The sequence below is a fragment of the Xiphophorus maculatus genome, chromosome 22, assembly GCF_002775205.1.
Source record: "Xiphophorus maculatus strain JP 163 A chromosome 22, X_maculatus-5.0-male, whole genome shotgun sequence".
NCBI lineage: Eukaryota > Metazoa > Chordata > Actinopteri > Cyprinodontiformes > Poeciliidae > Xiphophorus > Xiphophorus maculatus.
Window position 1 is genome coordinate 4030862 of NC_036464.1, and position 23341 is coordinate 4054202.

At 38.7% G+C, this 23341-nt stretch overlaps 1 protein-coding gene across 1 annotated transcript in view; it reads right to left on the minus strand.

The window, feature by feature from the left end:
- Nucleotides 1-23341, minus strand: part of adgra1 (adhesion G protein-coupled receptor A1) — a 189426-nt gene that overhangs the window by 45499 nt on the left and 120586 nt on the right. The window contains exons 13-14 of the mRNA XM_014469438.2: nucleotides 19314-19524; nucleotides 18685-18893 (exon numbers count right to left, since the gene is read on the minus strand). Of these exons, the coding sequence (XP_014324924.1) occupies nucleotides 18685-18893; nucleotides 19314-19524 (420 nt within the window). The remainder of the gene's footprint in view (nucleotides 1-18684; nucleotides 18894-19313; nucleotides 19525-23341) is intronic.

The following is a 23341-nucleotide window of genomic DNA, read 5'->3' on the forward strand; positions in this document are numbered from 1 at the left end:
CTGATCAGTGAGCACTTAAAGGCTGAATGTCTTGGATTTACATGATGATTGGTGGAGATGATGAATTGCACATCTTGTAAAACCCTCAAGTAAGTGCCTCCCAGATGTTAAAAGGATTTTGTTTGCAACTGCTGTCGTTTAAATTCCAGAACCGTCAGCTAGAGAACATTCCACCTTTCCCGTTGTAATCACACTGGTGCATGCAAGAATGCACAAACTGTAAGGGAAGAAAATAAAAGAGGACGAGTGAGAGAAAACAAAATTAAAATCCTCCAGTGAACAGCCCGTGGCTTGCCGGCTCCAAGTTTCTATCAAGCAACGTATTTTATCATCCTTGAGTGGCTGCGCCAACTCTGGAACAGAACCGGCGCGAGCTTGCAAATCAAACCCACTCGGGCTTGCCTATACATATCGGCAAACACAGAGAGACGAGATGGTAGCAGCACAAAAAAAAAAAAAAAAAAAAACAGTCTGAAAGTGACGACAGTCAGAAAAATGGTCACGCACCATTACTGCAGGTCTTCAGCCGAACCTGGTGGCTGTCACTCAGCTCGCAGTCACAACCAGCGCTCACGTTTGCTATCAGCGCCTCACCGTTGGAGGTAAACACAGGTGACTGCGAAGCAAATAATCAAATCACCTGGAATCAAGCACGCATCAATCAAATCCATAAGCACTATGAGATGATGAGGAAGTCGAGCCTGGGAATAAAGGATGAACCCCTTTCAGATGAGCGGTGTAATTTGATTCATAGACACATCGGTCTTGCTGTATTTATCTCTTCATACATCAGAGGAACATTGTTTAATTTGAGTTAATTTCTCCAGAGCCGCAGATTAGAAGTGTTGAATTTGACATTAGGCTTAATTTCAATAAAAAGGAACTGCAGCTGCTGTGGCATGCAGATAGAGTGCAATGAAAAAAGTATTTGCTCCCTTACAAATTTATTCTATCTTTGTCTTTTTGCCTAAGTGTTCCCATTCAAACACATTTCATTGTCAAGCAATGATAACCTGCATAAACAGAAATGGCTGTTTTTCAAACAATGGTTTTTTTTTAAAATGGAAAATAAAATCGATATTCCTTTCACATTTCACTAAGTTAAAAAGTAATCATTCCTTATATTTAATGAGTGGTTGTACCAGCAATGGCGACACCAACTGCTAGCGAGCATCTGTGATAACTGGCATCGAGTCTTTTAGATCACTGTGGAAAGATTTTGACAGAACAGCTTCAGTTCAGTCACATTGGAAGGTTTCGGGGATATTTTAGCCAGATTATGTCAGGATCTGTGTTTTTCTGTGTGTTTATTTTGAGTTTAATGTGTCTCCGTGTTGTCCTGTCTCCCTTTGATTAGTTCCCAGGTGTGTCTCGTTCCGATTACCTCCTGTGTATTTAGTGTCACCTGTGTGTCTGTGTCTTTGTCGGGTCCTAGTCTCGTTTGGCGTCTGTTCTGCCATGTGTCGGGTTAGTCCATTTGTGTTCTCTATTGCTACCTGTGTTGAGCCTCAGCTTCCGTTCAGCTGTGCTGCTAGAGATTTGGACTAGTTCTGATCATCATTGTACTCTGTTTCTTGGATTATTCCTCATTAAAAACCTTCATTACTCCTCTTACCTGGGTCTTCTAGCGTCTGCCTCACCGCCTCCTCACAACTCATCATGACAGATTAAGATCATGTCACAGGCCATGTCTGAAGCCTGTGGCAATAAGCAATTAATTAATCGCATGATAAATTAAAATATGCTCAATCATTTCCATTCTGATGATTCATTCTTTTTTATTTATTGTTTTTGGGATGTGTTCTATTTAAAATTTATTTAAAATGTCTTCCAGTCCCAGTGTGGACTGTTCTGTACAAAACTAAAGTTTATTAGTCATTTAGAGGGAGAACTTGCATTATTAGGCCATTAATAATATGTTACTTGAAAATGGCCTCAAAACAGCATTATTTACCGCAATGTGACAATATAAGATCCAGAAAAAATTGTTATTGTGACAGACGTAGGTACAAGTCCAGACGTTGACTAGCCAGTCCAAAAGCTGCATTAGTTGTTGTAAAAATAGATTTCCTCAAACTGCAAGAGAGGGTTTCAAACCCTGATTGTATTTGAGATTAAAATTAGTCTGAGGATCGAAAATATTCTATTTTGACAAAAAAGAAACCCAGCAAAAGCATTAAAAAAGAGCACATTCTTTAACACGGCACCGCATTTAATGAACCAACTAATAAATGAATGAGTTGCTCAACCTTGCAAACAACTACAAATTTATAATTCATGTGGGTAAACCCCCCTGACCCTCTTCCCATTTAACGAGCAGAAAAATGTCTATAAGAAGAAGAAGAAACCGATATAAACACAAATAAAAACAGGGGGGAGGCTGCTGTCTAATGTACTGTAAGACTCTAATGTCCTTCTCACTCTGTAGTTTTTATTTGTGCATAAAGATAATTTAACCAGGACATCTAATTTCACCCATGTTCAAAACATTGGATGCTAAGAACAACCCAAACTAATCACACACTAACCCCTGCTTCAGATTTTCACAGGAATCTCCATTCTGTTTTATTATTTTACACCCAATAACTAGGTTGCGTTCTTTACATTTTTATTAAATAATTGGCATTGTAAACAAAATAAAACCAAACACCTCTTCTGTAGTAGATCCAAAATGTTGTTTTCTGAAACAGAAAATTATTTATTCATTACAGACATTTTTTTCCCCATTTATAGCAACTGTTCTAGCAAAACGTGTGTAAGCTCAAGAAAAAATAAACAATATTAATGACATTAAAGTAGTAGAGGTAAACCTTAAGATTTATTTGTATTTATAACCATTGCAGAAAGTGCTAAAAGAAATTTCTGACTCACCAATGAACACATTTTTTTATTTTATTTTTTTTAATATTGAATTGCGACTCAATGATTATACATGGATACTCACTGGCCACTTTAATATGTATATCTGTAAAATAGATTTCTGCAGACAGACTGTTGAACAGTTTCACCATCAACACTTCACTCCGAATCTCAGACTCTGAACCTGCCCTGCTCCCTTTAAATATGTTGCTTTATTGTAGTTTGTATATTGTTGTATTTCATTTTATTGTTTATTTTTATACATGATATCAAGACATGATATCAAGACACGACAGAATTTCATCTATGATGTAATGACTCACATGCCAAATAAAAATCGTAATATATATTTTAGTTTCTGTACTTCAAGAACCCCAAAATTTGCCAATTTGGAACCTATATAGGACAAGCCATAAAAAATAAATAAATAAAAACACAACCTTGGTTTAATGTGGAGGTCACTGAAGCAGCAATTCTACTCTACCATGTAATGAAAATAAAATCTTCTAGAGTCTCAACCCAAGAATATAAATCAATAAAAATAAGAGAAGATTGCTTTAAAACATGGCACCAGAGAGCAGATGGAGACTAACCCTCACTTTCATGGCCTTCCTACATGTGTGTGTGAGTAAGAGAGGGGCAGGTAGGTGTTGTCTGAGAGGGTGACTCATCTCCTCCAGTTGCTACACACACGACGGAAGACTAAATAGATGCTGCTGGCTTTGCTCACATGTATGTACCAGCACATGCGCTGGCAGTCAGGCGCTCAAATGAAAGAACAGGGCAAACGGGAGCACACGCGAACAGCAGAAGCGCCGCGGCCCCTTTAACACATCCCGCTCACGCTCTGCTTTCAAGCTCCCCGACATGGCACACAGAGAGGGAGCATACATTACTCTGGCCCGCAGCTCCTTCCCTCTACTCACCAGCTAAATACCTTAAATGAAAACCTGACATTTTTATTTCAACAGTTCATGAGAATAGGGCCGTGTTCCGCAGGCATTGCTCCGCTAACGCTTAAAGGAGCCGCAGCAGAGAGCAGGCTCTCTAAAGCCAGCCTCTGCGAGCAGCACAATGCTCTGCTCGCTGGCTGTTCAGGTCTCAGCTGGTAAATAAGCTTAGGCTTGTGCGTGTGGTTCTTTGCTGTGCACACCCAGTGGATTTAAAAAGGTCTCTTGCTCACACACATCTGTTGCTGTCCACCATTTCCATGAGCTCTCTCTGTATGACCGCTGCAAACATCCAGCAGTGTCCTTTCAAACTGGCTAAATACATAAAGAGACATGTAATGCTGGGTCCTTGATGACTCCATCACCATAGAAACTACACAGTTATGAGATATTTTGTTGTAAAAAGAAAAAAGAGTATAGCTATGTGGTCTTGACATCATTTTAAACAAAATATAAAAATAAAGTTCTTTGCAATAGTATCCATACCTTTGAATGGCACATTTTGTTGAAATTCAATTCAATTCAGAAATACTTTATTGATCCCAAAGGAAAATTTAATTAAATTACTACCACAAACAGTGATGCTTGTTTCTAAAGTGGAAGGCACAATAATTTATGCTTTTTTACAGAAAGTTATGTAAAGTATGATATTTTAATTTCACAGCCCTTCCTCTGCTGCCATTACAGGAAGTTTCTTGGGGAGTGTTCCTGACAGCTTTACCCAATCAGAGACCGACATTCTTGCCAAGTCATCTTCTGAAAAACAGCTCTGTCAGAATGGATAGAGAGAATTTGCTAATTAATGTTTAAGCCTTGACACATTATTAATCAGATCTACTAAACTTTGCTGTTTAGTGCAAAATGGAAATGTTATTCTAACAGGAGATCTGCTTTTATCTAAGCCATCCCATTTGGAGTTGTTCTAGTAAATGGTGAACACGGACCCAGTCTCAGGACTTTACCTGTTTTCTGTCCTCTATCTGGATCCAATCACATTTCAATCAACTCGGACCAGCATTCTGCCTCTCTGATTATTTTTCTCCTTGCTAGGCTTGTCAATTTCAGTGGACAGCCATGTTGTGGTAGGTTTGAGGTGTGCCGTACTATTTGCACTTTTGAACGATACCAGTCCTCTTTAGCTACTGTTTTATAACCAAATTATGCATTAAACTTCTCCAAAACTTTATCCCAGGCCTTTCTACTTTGTTCCTCTGTTTTCATGATGACAAAACCTCCAAAAACACCTTCAAAAAACAGCTGAACTTATATTCAGATAAAATTACACACAGTCTATTAAGGTGACTTATAGAAGCAACTGGTTGAATTTTATTTCGTTACATACACAAATGCATTCCATACATTCAGATTTTTATTTAAAAAATATATGTTTTCCATCTTCTTAATGTCTTTGAGCTACTTTGTATTGATCTAGCAGACAAAAGTCACACAATACAGATTGTGGTTGTGATTAGTAAAAGGTTGAAGGGGGTATAAAAGTAAAAAATAAAAAAAAAATAGAAAAACAAAAAAATGTCTTGTGATTGTGTTTCTGTAAGCCAAGCTCTGAACACCAGAGTATTGAAGAAAACTCTGGACTGCAAGCAGACAGCGATAGGATAAGCTAATGCATGAAAAATAAGCTGTCTAAGGTATCCAACAGGATTGGGACAAGAACAACAATGAAAAACAGTGATGGGGAGATAAGGAGATGAAAAATGATGGGATTATATGGCCAAACACCACCGAGACAGACAGAGAAAGGACAAATAGGGAAATTATTACCCCTTTATCTGGGATGGTACTGTATGTCTGGCTCAATCCCTCCCTCCGTCTTTTTTCCATTCCCTGCATCCCTACAGTATACCGCAATGCAATTTTCCTCCATTTCTGATTACAGATTGCTTGTCGTGATCTCAGCCTGGTTCTATCTTGCCATTCGTCAGCGGTGCCATCAGTGCCACTCAGATCTAAGTGAACGCTCAATCTCTGTTGCAGCCAATTTACATGTTTGCATCTCGTTAAGCTTATTTGTGAAGGCAAACATGGACTGTCAGGACAGTGAGTGAAGAGAAAATTTCTGCGTCCAGATTAGCTTTCACCTTTGGTACAGGAGATCATTCCTCAGCCGCTAGAAATGGGATTTTTAGGAGGCAATTTTTTTTTTGGGGGGGGGTGTCAGGGCTTTGAGGTTGAAACACAGCTCCACAAAGAAGCATCGGTGGCTGAGGAATTGACTTCTTTCACACAAATCCTCATCTACTCTGACACTCTCCAAACACACTGCACATAAACCCAGTGGGAAATTGCTTCCTTTTGGAAAGAATCTCTATTGTCATCTGTCAAGCAAACCTTAGTGTACACTGCTGCACCTCAGAAACACTAAACCTCTTTTCAAATTAGATTGTCACAAATCCTAATCATCCCCCAACACCATCCAGCTGGGATTCTGGACTTGAAGCAATTTAACGAGCTCATATTGCAGAAGTCACTGATTGAAGTAATTTAACTCTTTCCTTTCATTACATGTCAAATGTTAAAATTTTAAACAGACTTCTTCTATTAGATTATGATCATATAGCTGAGTTTCCCTGTGTTTTGTTTCAAATGCTGACCTCATGAGACAAGATGTGACTTTCCATTAACAAAGACAATGCAAATTATATACAATCCCCACTTTAAGCAGCATTCAAACTTTATATATTGAAATTTGCTTTGAACATCTCTGCAAACGTGCAAAAGATTTAATATGTTTAAAATTAGACTACTAAGAAATATTTTTGTTTTATCAATAAGATATCTTACCTATGTGTGGAAGGTTTGACTTCTCATAAAAATGTTTTGTAACTGTAGAAGTATTGCCTTGTTAATGCTGAGTGACATCTGAAGGCACATACAAGTGATGGGAAAGATTAAGTTGATCCCATCATTCAACAGATTGTGGATCCACTTTCAGCGGCAGTCACTCCTAGTAGTTCTCTCAGTCTGACGTTATGGGTCTCTCACGCTGTGGAGGAACTTTGGTCTGGTGTTCTTCATTATACATCAAGGTTTCTGCATAGCACTGCCAGGTTTTCTATAAACATCTCTATTTTGAGCTCATCTCAGAAGTAGAGAACATGAACAACATCTTGCAGTTGTTCAGCTTTGACACAGCAAATGTAATCCAATCAGTCATATCGTTTAAAAAAAGTGTCTCTCTTTTACCCCTTATGAAAAGATACATTGGTACAATATTTTCTAACTGTCTTGTAATAAACGTAGACATGTAATGTGCCAACTGAGGCCTGTAAGGTCCAGGTATTGCATCACTTTGACTTTGGTTACCGGTAGATTGGATATTTATTGCTCAAAGATGTCAACTTTTAAATATTAACTCCCACTGTGGAACACCTGGTTTTTGTGAGCCATCACCCTTCCTAGTTGTAAAAATTGTAAATACAGAGTGAGTCCATTGCTCATATCTTTCATTTTCGGCATTGTGCTAACCCACATGTTCTGGACAAGAAAAATCCTATTCATAGTTTTATGCCATATCTGTGTAGATTTTTACCACATTGTCTTTTGCTTTTAAAATTCACAAGTCTCATGTTTTAATTCTTAATTCCTGCTATCATTGTCTTACTAGAAGTACTAAGAGCAGATGGAGAACAATTACTGGCCTGTAATCAAAAGGTCTTACAACTAGCAGCAGAAGAATGTAGAGCAAAGTTACAGTCTCCTACTTATACTTAGAAGATCAATGAGTTTTCAGAGAACAATAAGGACATAGATAAAAAGCCAGAAACCAAGGCGATGATAACACAACTGCCTCCAAAAGTTTGATTTTACAAGCTATCAACAACATTGTTTCTCAATCCATGTTTTTGTTGCTGTTGTTAATGTTTTAGCGACAATGTGTTTTCACTAATCAGCGTGAAAGATGAGAAACAAAGGAGTAGAGGCGAGCAGTTCTGAGAAAACTCAACAGCCAAACATCCAAGAAGCTGCAGGGTTAGCTGTCTTTCCTAATAAGGCAGAAAAATAAAAGCTTTAAGCACGCCTTTATAAACTGAACAAGTGTGCAAATGAACAAACAACCATTCAACTGGAAGCAAGTGACAGAAACTCAGAGAGAAAGTTGGGACAGAGAAACAGAGTCAAAAACTCTGTTCACACAAAATGTCCTAATTTCTAGCAGAAAGTCTCTGGAGCTCCGAGAGGGTCGCACTGTTTGCTTAAACACAGCTGCTGAGAAACAGGCCGGTGGGTATTTGACTTGGGCAGTTTCAGATCAAGCTGCTGAATCATGGTGTGACTAGTTCACCGATATTTTTTGAGCGTTCAGCTTGGTTCCTAATTGTTGTGGATGCCAAAGCCATCCAAGGAGATAAATCATGTCTGTCAGCTGTCACACATAAAAGGAAAAGCTGTGTGGCTTTTATCTGAATCATCTGGGATTTAGACAGTGAAATGGATGAATCTGAGGCTACACAAACCTGCAATAAATAAGAAAATGGAAAATATTTGTATCTCATTTGTTTAGAAAGGAAAGTAAGAATGTGACTGCAACCATTATCCTTCATACAGACCATCCATAATGCAAGAGTAGCTTTACATTCCATGCAAGACATTTGGTTGGGTGTATAAAAAAAAAAATCAAACACAGTTTGACTGTCAATTAATCAGTGACTGCACATAAACAACATCATAACCATGAGGCCCATTAACTTTCTTCACAGATTCACAAATGAACTCCCATTAAATGCAACAAACCCTTCTGCTGCCAGTAGCAATATTATAATCTTTCATAGCTGAGGAGTATACATAATTTGAATAACAATAGGTTAAAGCAATGCAATTCCAGGCTAAAAGAGGGATATACACGGCATTTAAAATAGAACGTGCGACACAGAGCACCAGGAAGAGGGAATAGCAGTATGCAATGGCTAACTCCTGCAATGCCAAATGAAAGCGGTGATGTCTCAGATTAATGGCAATCAGTGAGCTCTGAAGTCATTAGTCAGGTGGAAAACAATCTGCATCACATGCCAGGTTACTGGCCAGCAGCAATCTGTTCTGTGCGAGCATCATGAGTCAGTTCCCTTCCCCTTTCACACCGAGGAAATGCGCCCTATTTACTCAGCAAGCAGTGAGAGGTTACGGCACAACAATAGCAAGACAAAAAGTCTACAAAGTGTATGTTGTTGATGTGGTGAGGACTTGTAAACAGGCACAAAAGTGCATACAGACCCTGTGTGAAGCAGCTAACACGGCTAACATCAAACCCAAGTAAATGCTTTCAAATGGAACACAAGTGCATTTGTTAAAAATTAACCAGAGCCAAATGTAATACATGTACCGTAGGTTAAACCCCTGCAATTTAAACCCAAAGCTCTCTGTGCCTGCTCACGTTAGCTGTTGCAGTGCTGCCTACCAGGAACAGAGGTGCCTGCTGGGTTGGTTGAAGTGGGTTGGAGCTTTTTTAATGTCTGCAGCAATAAAAGCAACTGCAAGTGAGGTGAAGGGTGAAAAGTAGCACTGGGTTACTGAGCTGAAGCTTTGAATTTGCTCTGGTGAGGAGCTCAGAGGACAAGCTAACAAAAATGCATGACACTTTTGTCTAATTAAATTAAAACTAAGTGAGATTTGACATTTGTTGTCAAATAAGCATGCAGTAATTACCATTCAGGTGCTTGGTACCTTGGCTTAGCTTGTAGACTGAAAACTGTCAAGATGAAAAAACACCACTAAATGTTGCCTTTTTAGCATTGCAGTTTAATCTGTAGTGCTAATATATTAAATTACAAGCATAACTGTGTGTAATGATATGCTAATATAGTTTAACTATTGGCATAACTATGTTGACTGTGCTATGCTAATTGTATTAGCAATTAACAAAATAACTATTAACATATTTGTGATTAATGATTTGCTAATAGTCTGACGCTATGTTTGGAAGAGTTTCATTAAAATAATTTGTAGAAGATAAACACTTTATCTGCCAAGCCACATCAATAGTTCCATGGAAACAAGGCAATAGCATATTATCGGTCAAGTGTTTACTCAGTTATGATTACAGGCTGAACTATAAATAAAATTATTAGCATATCATTGAAGAATGTTACGCTAGTTCCTAATATTATGCAAGTTATTATTATTACGATATTATTAAGTAGCAATAAACTATTAGTAATACAATAATTACTATTGTGCTAATAGCAATAACGGACTAGTTTCAGATTTTTAGAAATGCCTTTTAAAGCATTTTAAAAACGTAGTAGCATTATTATGCCATTATTAATTCGGCCTACAAACGGTATTGACAACTCTTGTGAGAGTTTGAATAGCAGTCAATAATGTCAAGTCAATAGCAAAAAAAAAATTAACAAAGCATTGTTTACCTGCTCTGAATATGGATTGGACTAATAAACATATATTTGAATTTTTTAATCATCACAACAAAAACTGATCTGAAGAAAACACTTCTTCTGTCTTCAGTCAGAGCTTTCTTCACATTCAGTGTAATACAGACGGCTACAGGAGATTCTGCTTGGCCCCAACAACTACAACAACTTTGAAGAAAATTGTACAATATGAGTTATAACATTTAAAGTATTTTTAATTAAACTGAAAAATAATGTGTATGGGTAATCTATGGTAGTCCCTCGTTTATAAATAGGGTAAGTCTGAGATAAATTTCCAGTTTTAGCTTGTTGATACTGACCTATATTTAACCATAAAGTTGATTAATCCAATCGGCTATGTGCAAGTTTTGAAGAAATAACCTTAATGACCTTTAATTTTCTTTTTTGTTAGACAAGTAAGTATGAATATAATAAACAACTTAGTCACTTTTTCTGGATTATATTTACAAATGTTAATGGGAATATATCTTGGTGTATTTTTGACCAAGCCATGACATTTACATCCCATAATAAAATGGTTTCTATTACCATCTTCTTTTACTTCTGCAATACTGCAAACAATATAAACTTGAACTAGTAATGCAAAAAAACTAATGCATGCACTTGTTACTTCAAGGTTGCACTATTGCATTTTTTACGATTACGAAGTCCAAAAAGTTCAGAAAAACACCTTCAACGTATCCAGAATTCTGCAGTGAGAGTTCTGATGTCTTCAAGTTTAGCTTTTCTTCTTTGTAGCCCTGTTAAATAAAGAATCTAATTTAAAATTCACCTTCTTTCTTGTAAAGCCTTTAATAATCAATCTCCATCTTATATTAGATATCTAGTTGTTCCACGTGTTCCCAACAGAGCACTTTGCTCTCACAGTGCAGTTTTGCTGGTGGTCCTGGTGTTAAAAGTGGACTGGGAGACAGATCATGTAAACTCGATCCTATCAGACTATATTCAATCTAGTCTTTCTCCAATAAACATCAATTAAAGAAGTTATTGCTGACAGAAATTCTGTTTTGTAATGTTTTCCATTCACTCGATTGTGCTACAGGCTCAGAGTTTATCTATTTAGTTTTGTCCTGAAAGAGCTACTGCTGGCATTAACATTTTACTTTTTTCCTATGTGCTGCTCTGCGCTCAAACTCAAAGCTGGTGTCAAGTTAGCCGTTCACATTGAGCCTGGTTCTGACCATCCTGTGAAAATATAGTCTTTTTATTTCACAATTATTGTACGCATGCTAACTAGATGTGCATCAGTGGGGTCTGAAAAGTTGCTAAATATATCGACAAAGTTGCCAAGTTGGTGGCAGTGGGGTGACTATATGATTTTCAAACTCTTGCAGTGGTAGATAAGATCAGTGGATACAATTGCTTTCACGTGTAAGTATCTTTGTTTTGGACAATGGAAGGATGTGAAGTCAGTGGCTTTCCCCTCAGTACACATTACATGCGATATTAAAGGTATTTCCACTGAGATATGTTCAAAGACTATTCGATGTAATGCCATGGCTCTTCGTAGGTTGTGGCTTTATATTACTTCTTGCCCTGATCTTCTGTCACAAACCGTGTTTAATCCACTAACACAAACTGAGGCAACACACTGCCTCAGTTGATATCACCGGCTATCATCACTTTTTCTCTCTTCTCCTCCCATTACATTGCATACCAAAAAGAAAATGCCAAGCGAGGGCTACGAGGCAACACACATATCTAAACGGGTCATCATTATTTTTGTCATAAATCCCTCCATCTCACAAAACACTCATGTAATGTGGCTCTTCCAGCAGAAAAATACCTCAGAGATATAAAAGAGTCCACAGGTTGAGGATAAAGTACTGGAGCTGGGTGTGTTTCTGGGCAAGTAATGAAAGCCGGCTTGTTGTCTCATTAAATCCAGGCTGAGCACGGATTGACTAATGAGGACACACAACCATTAATCTATATGCAGAGGAATAGACAGAGAAAATGAATTGTTATTTTTTTATAAGCTCAGTTTTTAAGACAATATTCTTGAATTTGTTGCTTGATTTGGAGACTGGACCTTGTGGTTAGTGTCACAACTCACTGCACCAACTCAACAGGAATGTTGAGTTGGTGTTCGGCATCTAGAGAACTCAGCCAATGAGAGCTAATCAAGATATCCTCCATCCTGGATGGTTAGGTTTAATATCAAGATGCAGCAGATAAGACAATAGATTGTCATCAGCTGTATTAACTTTTTTAGGTAGAAAATTTATAGTTTTGCCTGCAATTCTTTTAAGTTATTTTTTATTACAAACTGCACCATTGTCTAGTCAATTATTTTGATAATTTTCTTTCATCACACACTGGCCACATTTGTTAGCACTCCTTGAAAATGTGCAAATAGTTGGAGATTAGAAAAAGTGAACAATTATTTTAGTTTACTTTATTTAGAGAGTGAAAAAAAACTAATTGGTTTGTAAGCAAATCACAAAAGGGAAAATAAAGTGTAAGAATCTCTTTTAAATAAATGTAACTAAGTTTTTTAAAAGTATGCTGTGTTTTTGGATATTTTTCAGAAGGACTTCCTGTTTACGTGGAGTATGTATCTGTCATGACACAGAGGTCAATGTCTATTAGTCACTCTGCAAAATGAGGACAAGAGAGCATACTGTTCAAACAAGGAAGACGCTGATCTACAGCAAGGTCAAGGTCAAGAAATGTCTGCAAGAAAATGGCTACCAGCCTAAACCTGCTCACATCTACAATTAGAACTATAATTAAAACATTCAAAACAGGTGCAAGTGTGAACAGTAAAACTGGAGGAGGATTCATACTCATCGCAGTGAGGAGAATGACAGGGCAAGGTAAGAGAAAATCTGAAAAGCTCAGTAGTAATGGTGAGCCTCAGGTTTGAAGCGGTGAATGATGTGGCAAACTCTTGGTAGAAACTATTTATCTACATACAAACCAATTGTTTGGGAGTGAAGCCATGTGCCATGATCTCAAATGAATAGTAAATATCTGATGTCTGCTAAACTCTGTGCTTCTGGTGAGCTGAGAATGAAATTGGAGTTTTTCATAGCAAAAATCTCAAGGCCGTTCTGGCATAAAACTAAGAGTGAATATATAAAAAAGAGCCTTGTGCTGCTTGTAGATATGTGGAGGATCTGTTAGAAAACTTGTTAGAGTGCATATCATTTGAAATACCTGAACATTTTAAAAACAGACCTGGTGGACTTCACTAGTTAACAGAAACTAGGTTATCACTGGGTCTTTAGCAGAAAGCTTATCACTAACATATGGAAATCAACCTTCTTACATAGTTATGACCCAAATTTTATGGAAAAGCTATGCGATGAACTGAAAAGGAGAAAATACCCAGGAATATGGAAAATGTAGTGTGGTTATGCAAAAAAGAAATGGTCATAGATCCTTCTCTGTGTACGTTCTAAATGTGGCAAGTCAAGTTTTTTGTTAAAAACAATAACTACTTAACATGTTACTTTCCTCCACTGTATACAATCAAATTGATGATGGCATTTTCTACATTTTTTAGTAGAACATGCTGCTAACTGAATCAAGAGAATTTTATTTTTACAGAGCATCAAGTACATTTTAGGAGCCATGTTGAATAAATCAGCAAAACTGTTAGATCAAATCTAAACTGTTATAAAATTATTAGAACTTGTTTAACACTTCACTGTGCAGAGATGTTTTTGAACTCAATGATCCTCTCACATATTTCCTATGGAGCTACTGTCTGGTCTCAGACTAGTCAAACTATACCAACCATTAGCAAGTCTCTATAATCGGGCTTTAAAGGTTTTATATCAAAAGCCAATCAGACTCCATCATTGTCACATTTTGGCTAAATTCGGCATTTTGGACTTTACTAATTTTATAAATTATAATCTTTTAAAATTTATTTCTAAGTGTTTAAATGCATATGCACCAACACCATTAAGCGATTGCACGTGATCTGCTAGATCTACTAGATCTAGCAGATCTACTAGAGCGGCTTCAGATGGAAATTGTAAGATCCCCTTTCGAAGAACCACCTTTGCTCAAAGTGCTCTGTCCGTGAGAGGAGCTGCAGTCTGGAACTCACTTTCTGTTGATTTAAAGTCCATAACCAGTTTTACGACATTCAAAAAACAAACAAAACTCTGGTTATGTCAAAAACAGAACTGTATCCATTTTTGATGTTTTATGTTTCACTGTCTGTGTGTAGATGTCGTCAACATTATGCTGTGCTATTTTAAATGATTATCACTTCAATTTTAGAGGTACTTTTTAAAAGCCCATCTAGGCACAAGTCCTGCAAATTAGCTGTTGCTATTGCACTATGACGCAAACATGGACTGCTGTTTAATTCAGGTTGTCTATGTCGATGTGTGTCTGTCCCTACCAAATAAACTTAAAATAAAAATAAATAAATGGTGGTCAACACCATACTTCAATTAAAGTAGAAGGAAACACAATCTAATTTTTATGACACTTGCCTTTCATACCTTCATTCGCATTTCACAAACCATAATAAATACATGATAAACATTAACAGGTCTGGTTCAGATGGAGTAGAACCAGCACCAGAAATCCTGACCTGGTTTTTAGGAATCCATGTCCTTTCACAGAGTCATTATTTTCATCTATATGAATAAGAAGGCATTTCTAAAAAATACAACTTTCCTATTAAGCCGTGACTTGGAGCCTTCCTTGTGACTGGATACTTACAAAAACCAACCTCCTACACCATGTGTGACTGTGTCTGTGTGTGTGTTTAACTCCAAAGGTCTGCTCCTGCATACTAAACAGCCTGGTGAGCTGGAGCAGATACATGCAGAAACTTATTTGTTGACATCACCTCTGAATAAACAAACAAAATAATAACAATTTTGATAAATTTGTACATTTCTGACAGAAAAGAGTAAAAGGTGTGTCGTAAGAGGGGGTGGCGAGTGGTTCAGAGGAAGCTTCAGTGTGGGATTGAGGCTTGTCACCACCACCAAGACAGACGATAAAGCTGCACTGCTGTAAACGAGTGAGTCAGCCCTCCTTCTCGGCAAATACGAGCCTGCATGAGGCATATGGAGAGGGAGGAGGAGGCGCTACGGGAGGAGTAGAGGGAGAAATGTTCAGGAACTGTCCCTGGTGCTGAAATCTGGAGGGGGCTGCTAAATGTTCAGCATGGAGCACGAAAACAAAACTCCAAAATAGACCCAAGTTGCCCCATCCACAGCGATCTGTATTATTAGATACCAAAGACACACAGTGATTCATCTGGACAGCAAAATACACCAGTCACAGTTCACAATCTAGCTGAGATGAGCTTTTCTACTCACAGCCTATCCCATGTCCATAATCTGGCATTCTGATTACAAAACCACGAGAGGGAGATTCTCTACCATGTAATTCCTTTTGAAGCAAGTTAAAAAGATTTTCATTATTTATTTTTTTCTAGCCCAATCCCCAGCCTCTAGGGACATCCACGCTGGGATCTGAGCCTGCATACACAAACTCAAACGCACATTAACCCCAAAAGAGCTAAATGCAAGTGACTGAATCAAAACAACTAACATAGGGCAATACACACCTCAACCTCCTGTATGAGCATTTAAAATAAAGTTTTTGTAGCATTAAATAATCTCTGGTAGTTACTATTCATTGGTACATTTCTTAAAATGAACAGCTTTAAGAAAGCTACTTTAGCTTAGCTTAACAACTTCTATTTGTCTGAGTGCAATGCAACTCCTTCCTTCTGTTGTGTGCTGGGATTGTGGCGATGGCAGAGACCATGCTGCATGGTGGAGTGAAGTCGCAAGGTTAACGTCTGCCTCGCAATTATTTTCTGTGATGCAGCCATTCTGCCAGAAACAACTACAACATATGATTTTATATCAACTCATCTGGTAGATATTGCTGGAAGCTTTGATCAAATCTGATCTATTCCTCTTCACAAACTATTTGAACATGTTTTATTGTGGTCCAGCTTTACTAAAGTCCATGCAGTGTTTTCGGACACACCTCAAATGTTCTGCTTCAGTTCATTTTTGAGGAAGGAAATTAATTAAAAACATGCAAATAAAGAAAAAATAACAATGGCCACACTCAAGAGAGCTCCAAGCTTTATGTCATAAGAGGCAGATTTGTCTCAAACCTGCCATTTAAAGGTGTTATCTTGATTAAATAATAATATACAACAAAAGAGCAAAAACACTTGTTCTGTGGGTGAAAACTATATCTAAAGTAAGTTTGACTGATTTTATAGAAATATATGGTCAGTATCTTTAATGCAGTTTTGCATCCTGTGTAATCATCTGAACATTTACTCAGCACCACAGGAGAATTGTATTCATTAAATATATGAGGCAAGACAGGTGGTACTGCTTTGATAATGCCAATTGACCATTATAAAAGGCACATCTGTTAAGAGTGTTGTTAGCACACAGAATGAATCAGCCAATCACTTGACAGCAACTCATTGAATTACGCATCTTGACGTGGTGAGGATGACTTGCAGAAGTTTAAGCTGAACATAAAAATGTTGAAAGAGGATTTAAGTATATTTGAACGTGTCAAAGTTGTTGGCACAGAACGGGCAGGCCTGAGGATTCCAAACACAGCCAAGGACCTCTGATTTTCACAAATTACTGAACGCTCCTGGTCCACAAACTCACATCCATTCTTTAAAAACCCAGTGGTCACATCTATAGATGGTTACATCCAGCAGGGTAATCCACCAACCAAACTCAAATCAATAAACTCAGTTTTCTGTGCTGCAGTGTTCTCCACTGTTTAATGATGCCATGTCAATATGAACCCAAACGCTCAGTCTCAGTCCTGAAAGCAAAAGCAGGTTCAACTAATAACAGCTAGGTGTACCTAATAAAGTGGCCGGTGATTGTGCGACTACATGGAAACATGACATAGTTCAACTTTTCTTATATACACTATACAGCTATGCTAAATTCCCTGTAGACCGCCCAAGATCTTACACTGCTTGAATTACAAATGACAGCTCCACTCATGGAGGCACACTGTGAGTAAATGGCCAACTTGCACTCAGGCGGTAGTGACAATCCGTCTCCCTTTGACATGAAAAGATTATGCAACAGGTTTTGTACTTGCAGAAGCCTCCTGAGCTGAGGGGAATCATTGTTGCAATAGAAAGCATGCAAGGTGCTGCGACCGGAGGAGTGATGTCACAGGTCTGTAAATAAGGGTCCTTTTCTCGGGCACTGCAGAGACCAGGCGGGTGTGGTGACTGCATTAGCAGAAGCGCGCAATCTCCGGTGCAAACACCGGCTCACCGTGATGTGGACGTTCTCGTCACGGCTTTCTACCATCGCTATGACAACCCCTCTGCCTGTCGGACGTGTTTTGAAGTTCAAATTATTATCCTAGTGTCATTAAATTTGACCAGAAATAAATAAATAAAATCAGACCCAGCGTCATTCCGGTCGCCACAGCGCGCCTCGTTGACGGCGCGCCGTGTTGGAGTGAAAAACACACACATGCACAATGACATCCTGACATCTGCTCTCCATCTGACAACAGCTTAGTATTCTCCAGACACTTCCCCCCTCACCCCCTCTGTGCACCCCGTGCTTTTATCATACGCTGCTTTTTCTTCTTCCCTGCTCTAATGCGGTTTTTCTGTTTCACCTCCTGATCCAGCATGTTTCCACCGACGACAGCAAACCAAACTGATCGGCGGGTTCTTAAAATATGCAGGTAAAAAAAAAAAAAAAAAAAAAAGGCACAACACTTTTTCATGCTCCACTGAGAACTGACCTCCCAGTCTAACGAATCCCACTCTTCGGTAAACATCCGGAGGATTTCTCTTCATCCAAAAAACAAACAAAAAAAAAAAAGAAAAAAAAAAAGAAGAAGCGGACCAGAAGCAGCGGCTCTAAGGAGCGACCTTGCAATGCGCTGCCATTGCGCTTTTGGTGCTTCTAATCCTCATGAAATCAATTTGAACACAGGGGGGGACGTCGTCAGAGGGAAGCATCTCGGCTCGCAGCGTCGAGACCAACTTGAGAAACGCAGATGAACGACGCTAAGCTGTACAGTCCAGCATTTTTCTTTTTTTTTTTTTTGGCTTCTTCTTTTTCTGCTTCGCGATGGTTGCAACCAATTAGCACACCACTTGCGCTCAGAGTCGAATCGCTCCTGACAGGGCGCTCCTTCTCCAGAGCATCGCTTCTGTTGCAGCTTGGGAAAGGATGGCAGACTGTAAAACGCGCACAACTTCTCCTCGTCTGTTTTCCAAAGAAAAAGAAGACTCTATGATATTCCAACGCTAATAAATCCTCATACAGCATTTGGCAATCCAATCCCTCTGCTGGGGAGCAACAATAAAGGAGGCTTTTGAAGGTCCTCTTTTAAAACACGTGACTCAGTCTACTCCACGATAGAGGGGGAAAAAAAGGTTGATTTGATCCGTAATGGGCCCTAAGCATGGGGAAGACACGTTATGTGTTGCGGGGGGTCATAGTGAAATAACTACTCACCATTAGCACGGCAAAGTTCTTGTGATGGCTGCAGTGAATAGTGGTCGTATTGCCCCCGGAGGCGGTTATGTGGCAGCCCTCTGCCCTCCAGCCACCGTGTCCATCGAGCAGGTCAAAATCCCAGTAGGCTGCGGTGGGGTCTACACCCAGCGCGAAGTGCCTGAGAGCGACGGCGACGGAGTGCACAGAGCTGCCGCGGCTGCAGCCATCTGGAAGGAAAGGCAACGCGTTCAGGAAAGGAAGCCGAGAGGAAACGTCGGCAGAGCCGCGGCTCTAATAACACCCATGCAGGCATACGATGCACACATGCAAGGGTCGGATGAGTTACCGCAGCTGGACTGTTGCAGATTACTTTCGTGCATCACACTGCAGTAAACTCTATTTAATCTGATCCGTGCTTTGACTTCATTCATTCATTCATTTGAGCGCACCTTGTTAATGTTTGTATCTATGAAATTCACATGTTGCGCAATATATATATATATATATATATATATATATATATATATATATATATATATAAACTAATACAGCTGTGACTGCGTGTGTGTGCGCGCGCACGTGTGTGCATGCATTCGGTCCGGCGTTGACATCACACGCGTGAAAGATAGAAATGGATTTCCTCTTACCTAATTTGGCAAAAGCAACTGGTGTCGAGACGCTCCTGCGCTTCCCATCGTCTGCGAGGTTTGACGAATTCCCCGTGCAGGGAAAGAGTTTCCCATTGCGAAACAGAACGAACTGCAGCCTGCAAGTGGAGTTATCAACAGATTGCAACGCAGAGGAGGAGGCAGGCGGACCAGCCAGCGGTAAATGGATCGAGGCGACAGCCACGGAGTTCTGCGGATAAAAATAAATAAAAAAAAAAAACAATCAGATAATAGACTAGGAGTTACATAGTGTCCTCCAACTTTGTTGTGAAAATGTATTCCATTAAAAAAAAAGAAAGAAAGAAAGACACGTTTCTCTTCAGTGTTGGAAGGGACGACAAGTGAGCAAGGGAACGAGTCGCGCGTTTGAAGCGCTTTGGTGTGCCTGTTAGGTCCGCAGCAAAGGTGGAATGGTTCTTACCATTTCAGCTTGAGGACACATCAACAGTGCAGCTTGATTTAAAGAGACAACCGTTGTGACTTTATCTCTCATTCACCAACTAATTATCACCGTATAATACCCCCCCGCCCCCCCTACAATAAAACATCTGCGAACATGATGCGAAGAAAAACGCTTCAGTGCGACAAAAATAGGTTGGAAATGTCAACGTGTGCGCTCCAGCCATCTCTGGCCACAGGTGAATTCACTTTGATTCTGTCTCTAACTTCCTTACTCGCTGTAGTGTCAGATAGCATCCAGTCTCCTCCAGCAGCTCAATGAAAGTCCCAGCGGAGTTGCATAAAACAGATCAGACCTTCCAGCCTGACAACTATGCATTTTGACTAAACAACTTATCAAACAAATTCTGAGTTAAATATCCAAAAGTAACTTAATTTATATATACGAGAACTTTCAAACTGTTCATCAAGATCAGGTCAAAATAACTGTTTTATGCAACTGAACAAAGATTGCAAGCAAAAATGCTTAAATTCATTGTTATAGTTTAAAACAATAACCTATTCATACACTGGTTAAAATAATGAAACACATTGATTATTAACGGTGTAATAAAGTCATTTAATGCTACGTTTCAATATGAATCTATGTTAAACTATAAAAAGGTTCATAAACTGGTCTAAAAGCTCATCAAACTTAATCTTTATCATCGTCATCTATCTAAATCAATCTCAATGATGAATTCATGACCTTTCCACAGAGCAGTCTCTACTACATAAAGGTTTCTATGGACTTTTCAGCGTTAAAATGTCTTTAGAAACAATATGAATTCAGTCATTCTTTCAATCACAACCCAGATACATGACTAATTAATTAAAGACACAAGCATCTAACAAACAAAATAACCGACCTAACTGTATTCCACAAAATACACAAGTGAGAAATTTAATGAGAAGGGAATAAAAGTTCAAAATGTTAACAGGCTGATGAAAATCTAACATTCAGACAGCCTGGATTTTCATTCTAGTTTCAAGAGAGAGGAATTTCAGTAACAACATCAACAGCTTTTAGAACCACAATAGAACAAGAAAACTCAAGCTGTTTAATAACTCATGGAACTGAATGAATGCCTGCAGGTGTGTGGCTTGCAACACATTGGCCGGAAAGTCATTATAAGGCAGTCCTGTTTCTGTTTTTTCTGGCTTCTTTTTTTTTTTTTTTTTTTTTGTTCCCGTATTTGCAGTGTCTGAAGGTTCCTTCTGGATCGTGGCTAAATGGAATTACAAAGCAACCCAGGAAAAGCTTACAGGGTTAAGCTGACAGAGCTCTCTAAGCCTGTGTGGAGGAAAACCAAATAAAGTCTTGAAAGAATGTCAAGCAAAAATACAAAAAAGTAGAGAAGCATAACATGCCAACAAAAAAATATTTAGCACAAATACAAGGATGTAAAAGTACAAAACATAGCAGCAAAAATGACAATTCAATTTTGGCCCACTTTTCCCATTTACATGGGCATCATATGTAGTCTCTGATAGGGTATGATTTCAGAAGAAGTATAGAATAAACACATTTTAAATGCTAACTTCACAGAACAAAATTAGCATTGGTGTGACCAAGATGTAGCTTCAAAACAAAGTCTTACCTAAATGAGAATTTGCTTCTTTAGTTATGACAGGCTGGACTTGTTGTGTCCAGCCATACGGCCTGGATTTGTAACCGCGGTTAAAGTGGAGAAGCCTGCTTTCGGCCAGCTCACCAGCAGAGGAATGCCATACAGCATGAAAAAACTCAGGATACTCCAGCACATTTTCTGTAAATAGTTGTATGGCTACAGTTGTAGTAGTTTTGGAACTGTAAATGTGAAGGTATTGAATTTGATGCCCAACCCAGGGGTATTCACTGGCATGCAGAAATCACTGTCTGGTCATTTCAGGCATAAAAACACTTCCATGGTTGGACTCTCCACATCAACGGTCCACAGTTCATGTATGTAGAGCCTCATATGTACTTAACTCTAACCCTTCAGTGAAGGTAACTGAGTCAGCTCATAATAATTTAAAGTTTAATCCTGACCACTGAGAAGAATTTATTTGTACTTTAAAAGGAAATTAAGTATATGTAGCTCAAAGGGAGAAGCTGCCAACATGACCTGAATTTGAAATCATTTAGAAAATTGTTCCTGTTTTTGTCCACATCTTTCAGAATATGAAATGTTTTTGTGTGAAAAACAAACTAAAACTTTCTTTGATGATCAAGAAGTGAATCAGAAGTGAAGACATTCTTCTCCCAAATCAAAACAATGGCATAGAATATAAAAATATTTCTGCACCATGTGAGGAAAAAAAAAAGTCACAGTGAAGTCAGTCATCAAATGATCCTAATTAGGAATAATTCAAATGATCAAGATGATGTTGCTGATTCATAATCAAGATGATAATTCTGATAAAGTTTTAAGCTTTCTACGATGACAGAACTTCAAACTTCAATGAATGAGCTCAGAGGAATCTGAGTGCCTATTAATTGCACTAAGTGTAAGGTTGCGCAAAGGTCGCCAAGCTCTCCACTAATCATTTAAAAATAGAAGGACTGTAGGAAATTTGGAAAACCTCCTACAGTGTGCAGTGGTGACACTGAGAAGCTTTTAGTGCAGGTTTTTCTTCATTTCTCACATCCTTATTCCCCTCATCTTGCCTTACACATCTGCAGTACGTTTCCACAATATTTCTCCCACCTTCACTCATCAGAGTACCACATCTCATCCCTCGACTGGTGTGACCAAAAGCTCGGTATCAAGATGATACTGCACTGGCTATCTTTTCTGTGTGAGGATGTTTCCATGACCTTGTCATGATATGAAAGATTTCCTTGTACATGTGGGAGGTTTATGGGTCTCCACCATCAGTTTCAGCCACACTGTGGAGGAGGAAACACAATCAGCATCTTTATTAATGGATGGAGGTGAATGACAGAACTGGATTGTCCTGCTTGCTTCACCCAATGTTGAAATAATTTTAAACTGGAAAGGTTTAAAATGATCTGTTCTGAGCAAATAATGTGGCAGGTACAGTTAGAAGAAATCATACACACTAAATCCCAAATTTCTTTATCAGTGAATCAAATATTAAGTTAATCATACTGTGGCTCTTCAAAATTATCTCTTATAATGGAGTATAATTTGCTCCACAATAGAGCTGGGCGATATGACTGAAAAACATATCACAACATTTTATATCAGTTGATATAAATAATTATTGATTAGGTTTTTTTTGCTTTAAATGTCTGAATAACAGCCAAACTGGTGACGTGACCTTTTCTGTTTTCTCCATAGTTTCCTCTCCAGCTGTTGTACTCATTTTCTCCTTTCACTCCTCATTGCTGTTGTTGTTTTTTGTGTGGCACGGTGGCGAAACCAGAAACTGTTGCTGCAAAAGTAATTCAACAGGTTGTTGCTAGGTAACCAAAGAGTAGGTGAGTTAGTTGCTGCCACCAAACTGGCTCAGCTGGCTGTGAGAGGTTGAGCAGCATATTGGGCAGGCCTGCTCCACAACTATAGCGCAATTAAAACATGAACACATAGTAGCTGGTCTTACACCAGTGAATAGACTCTATG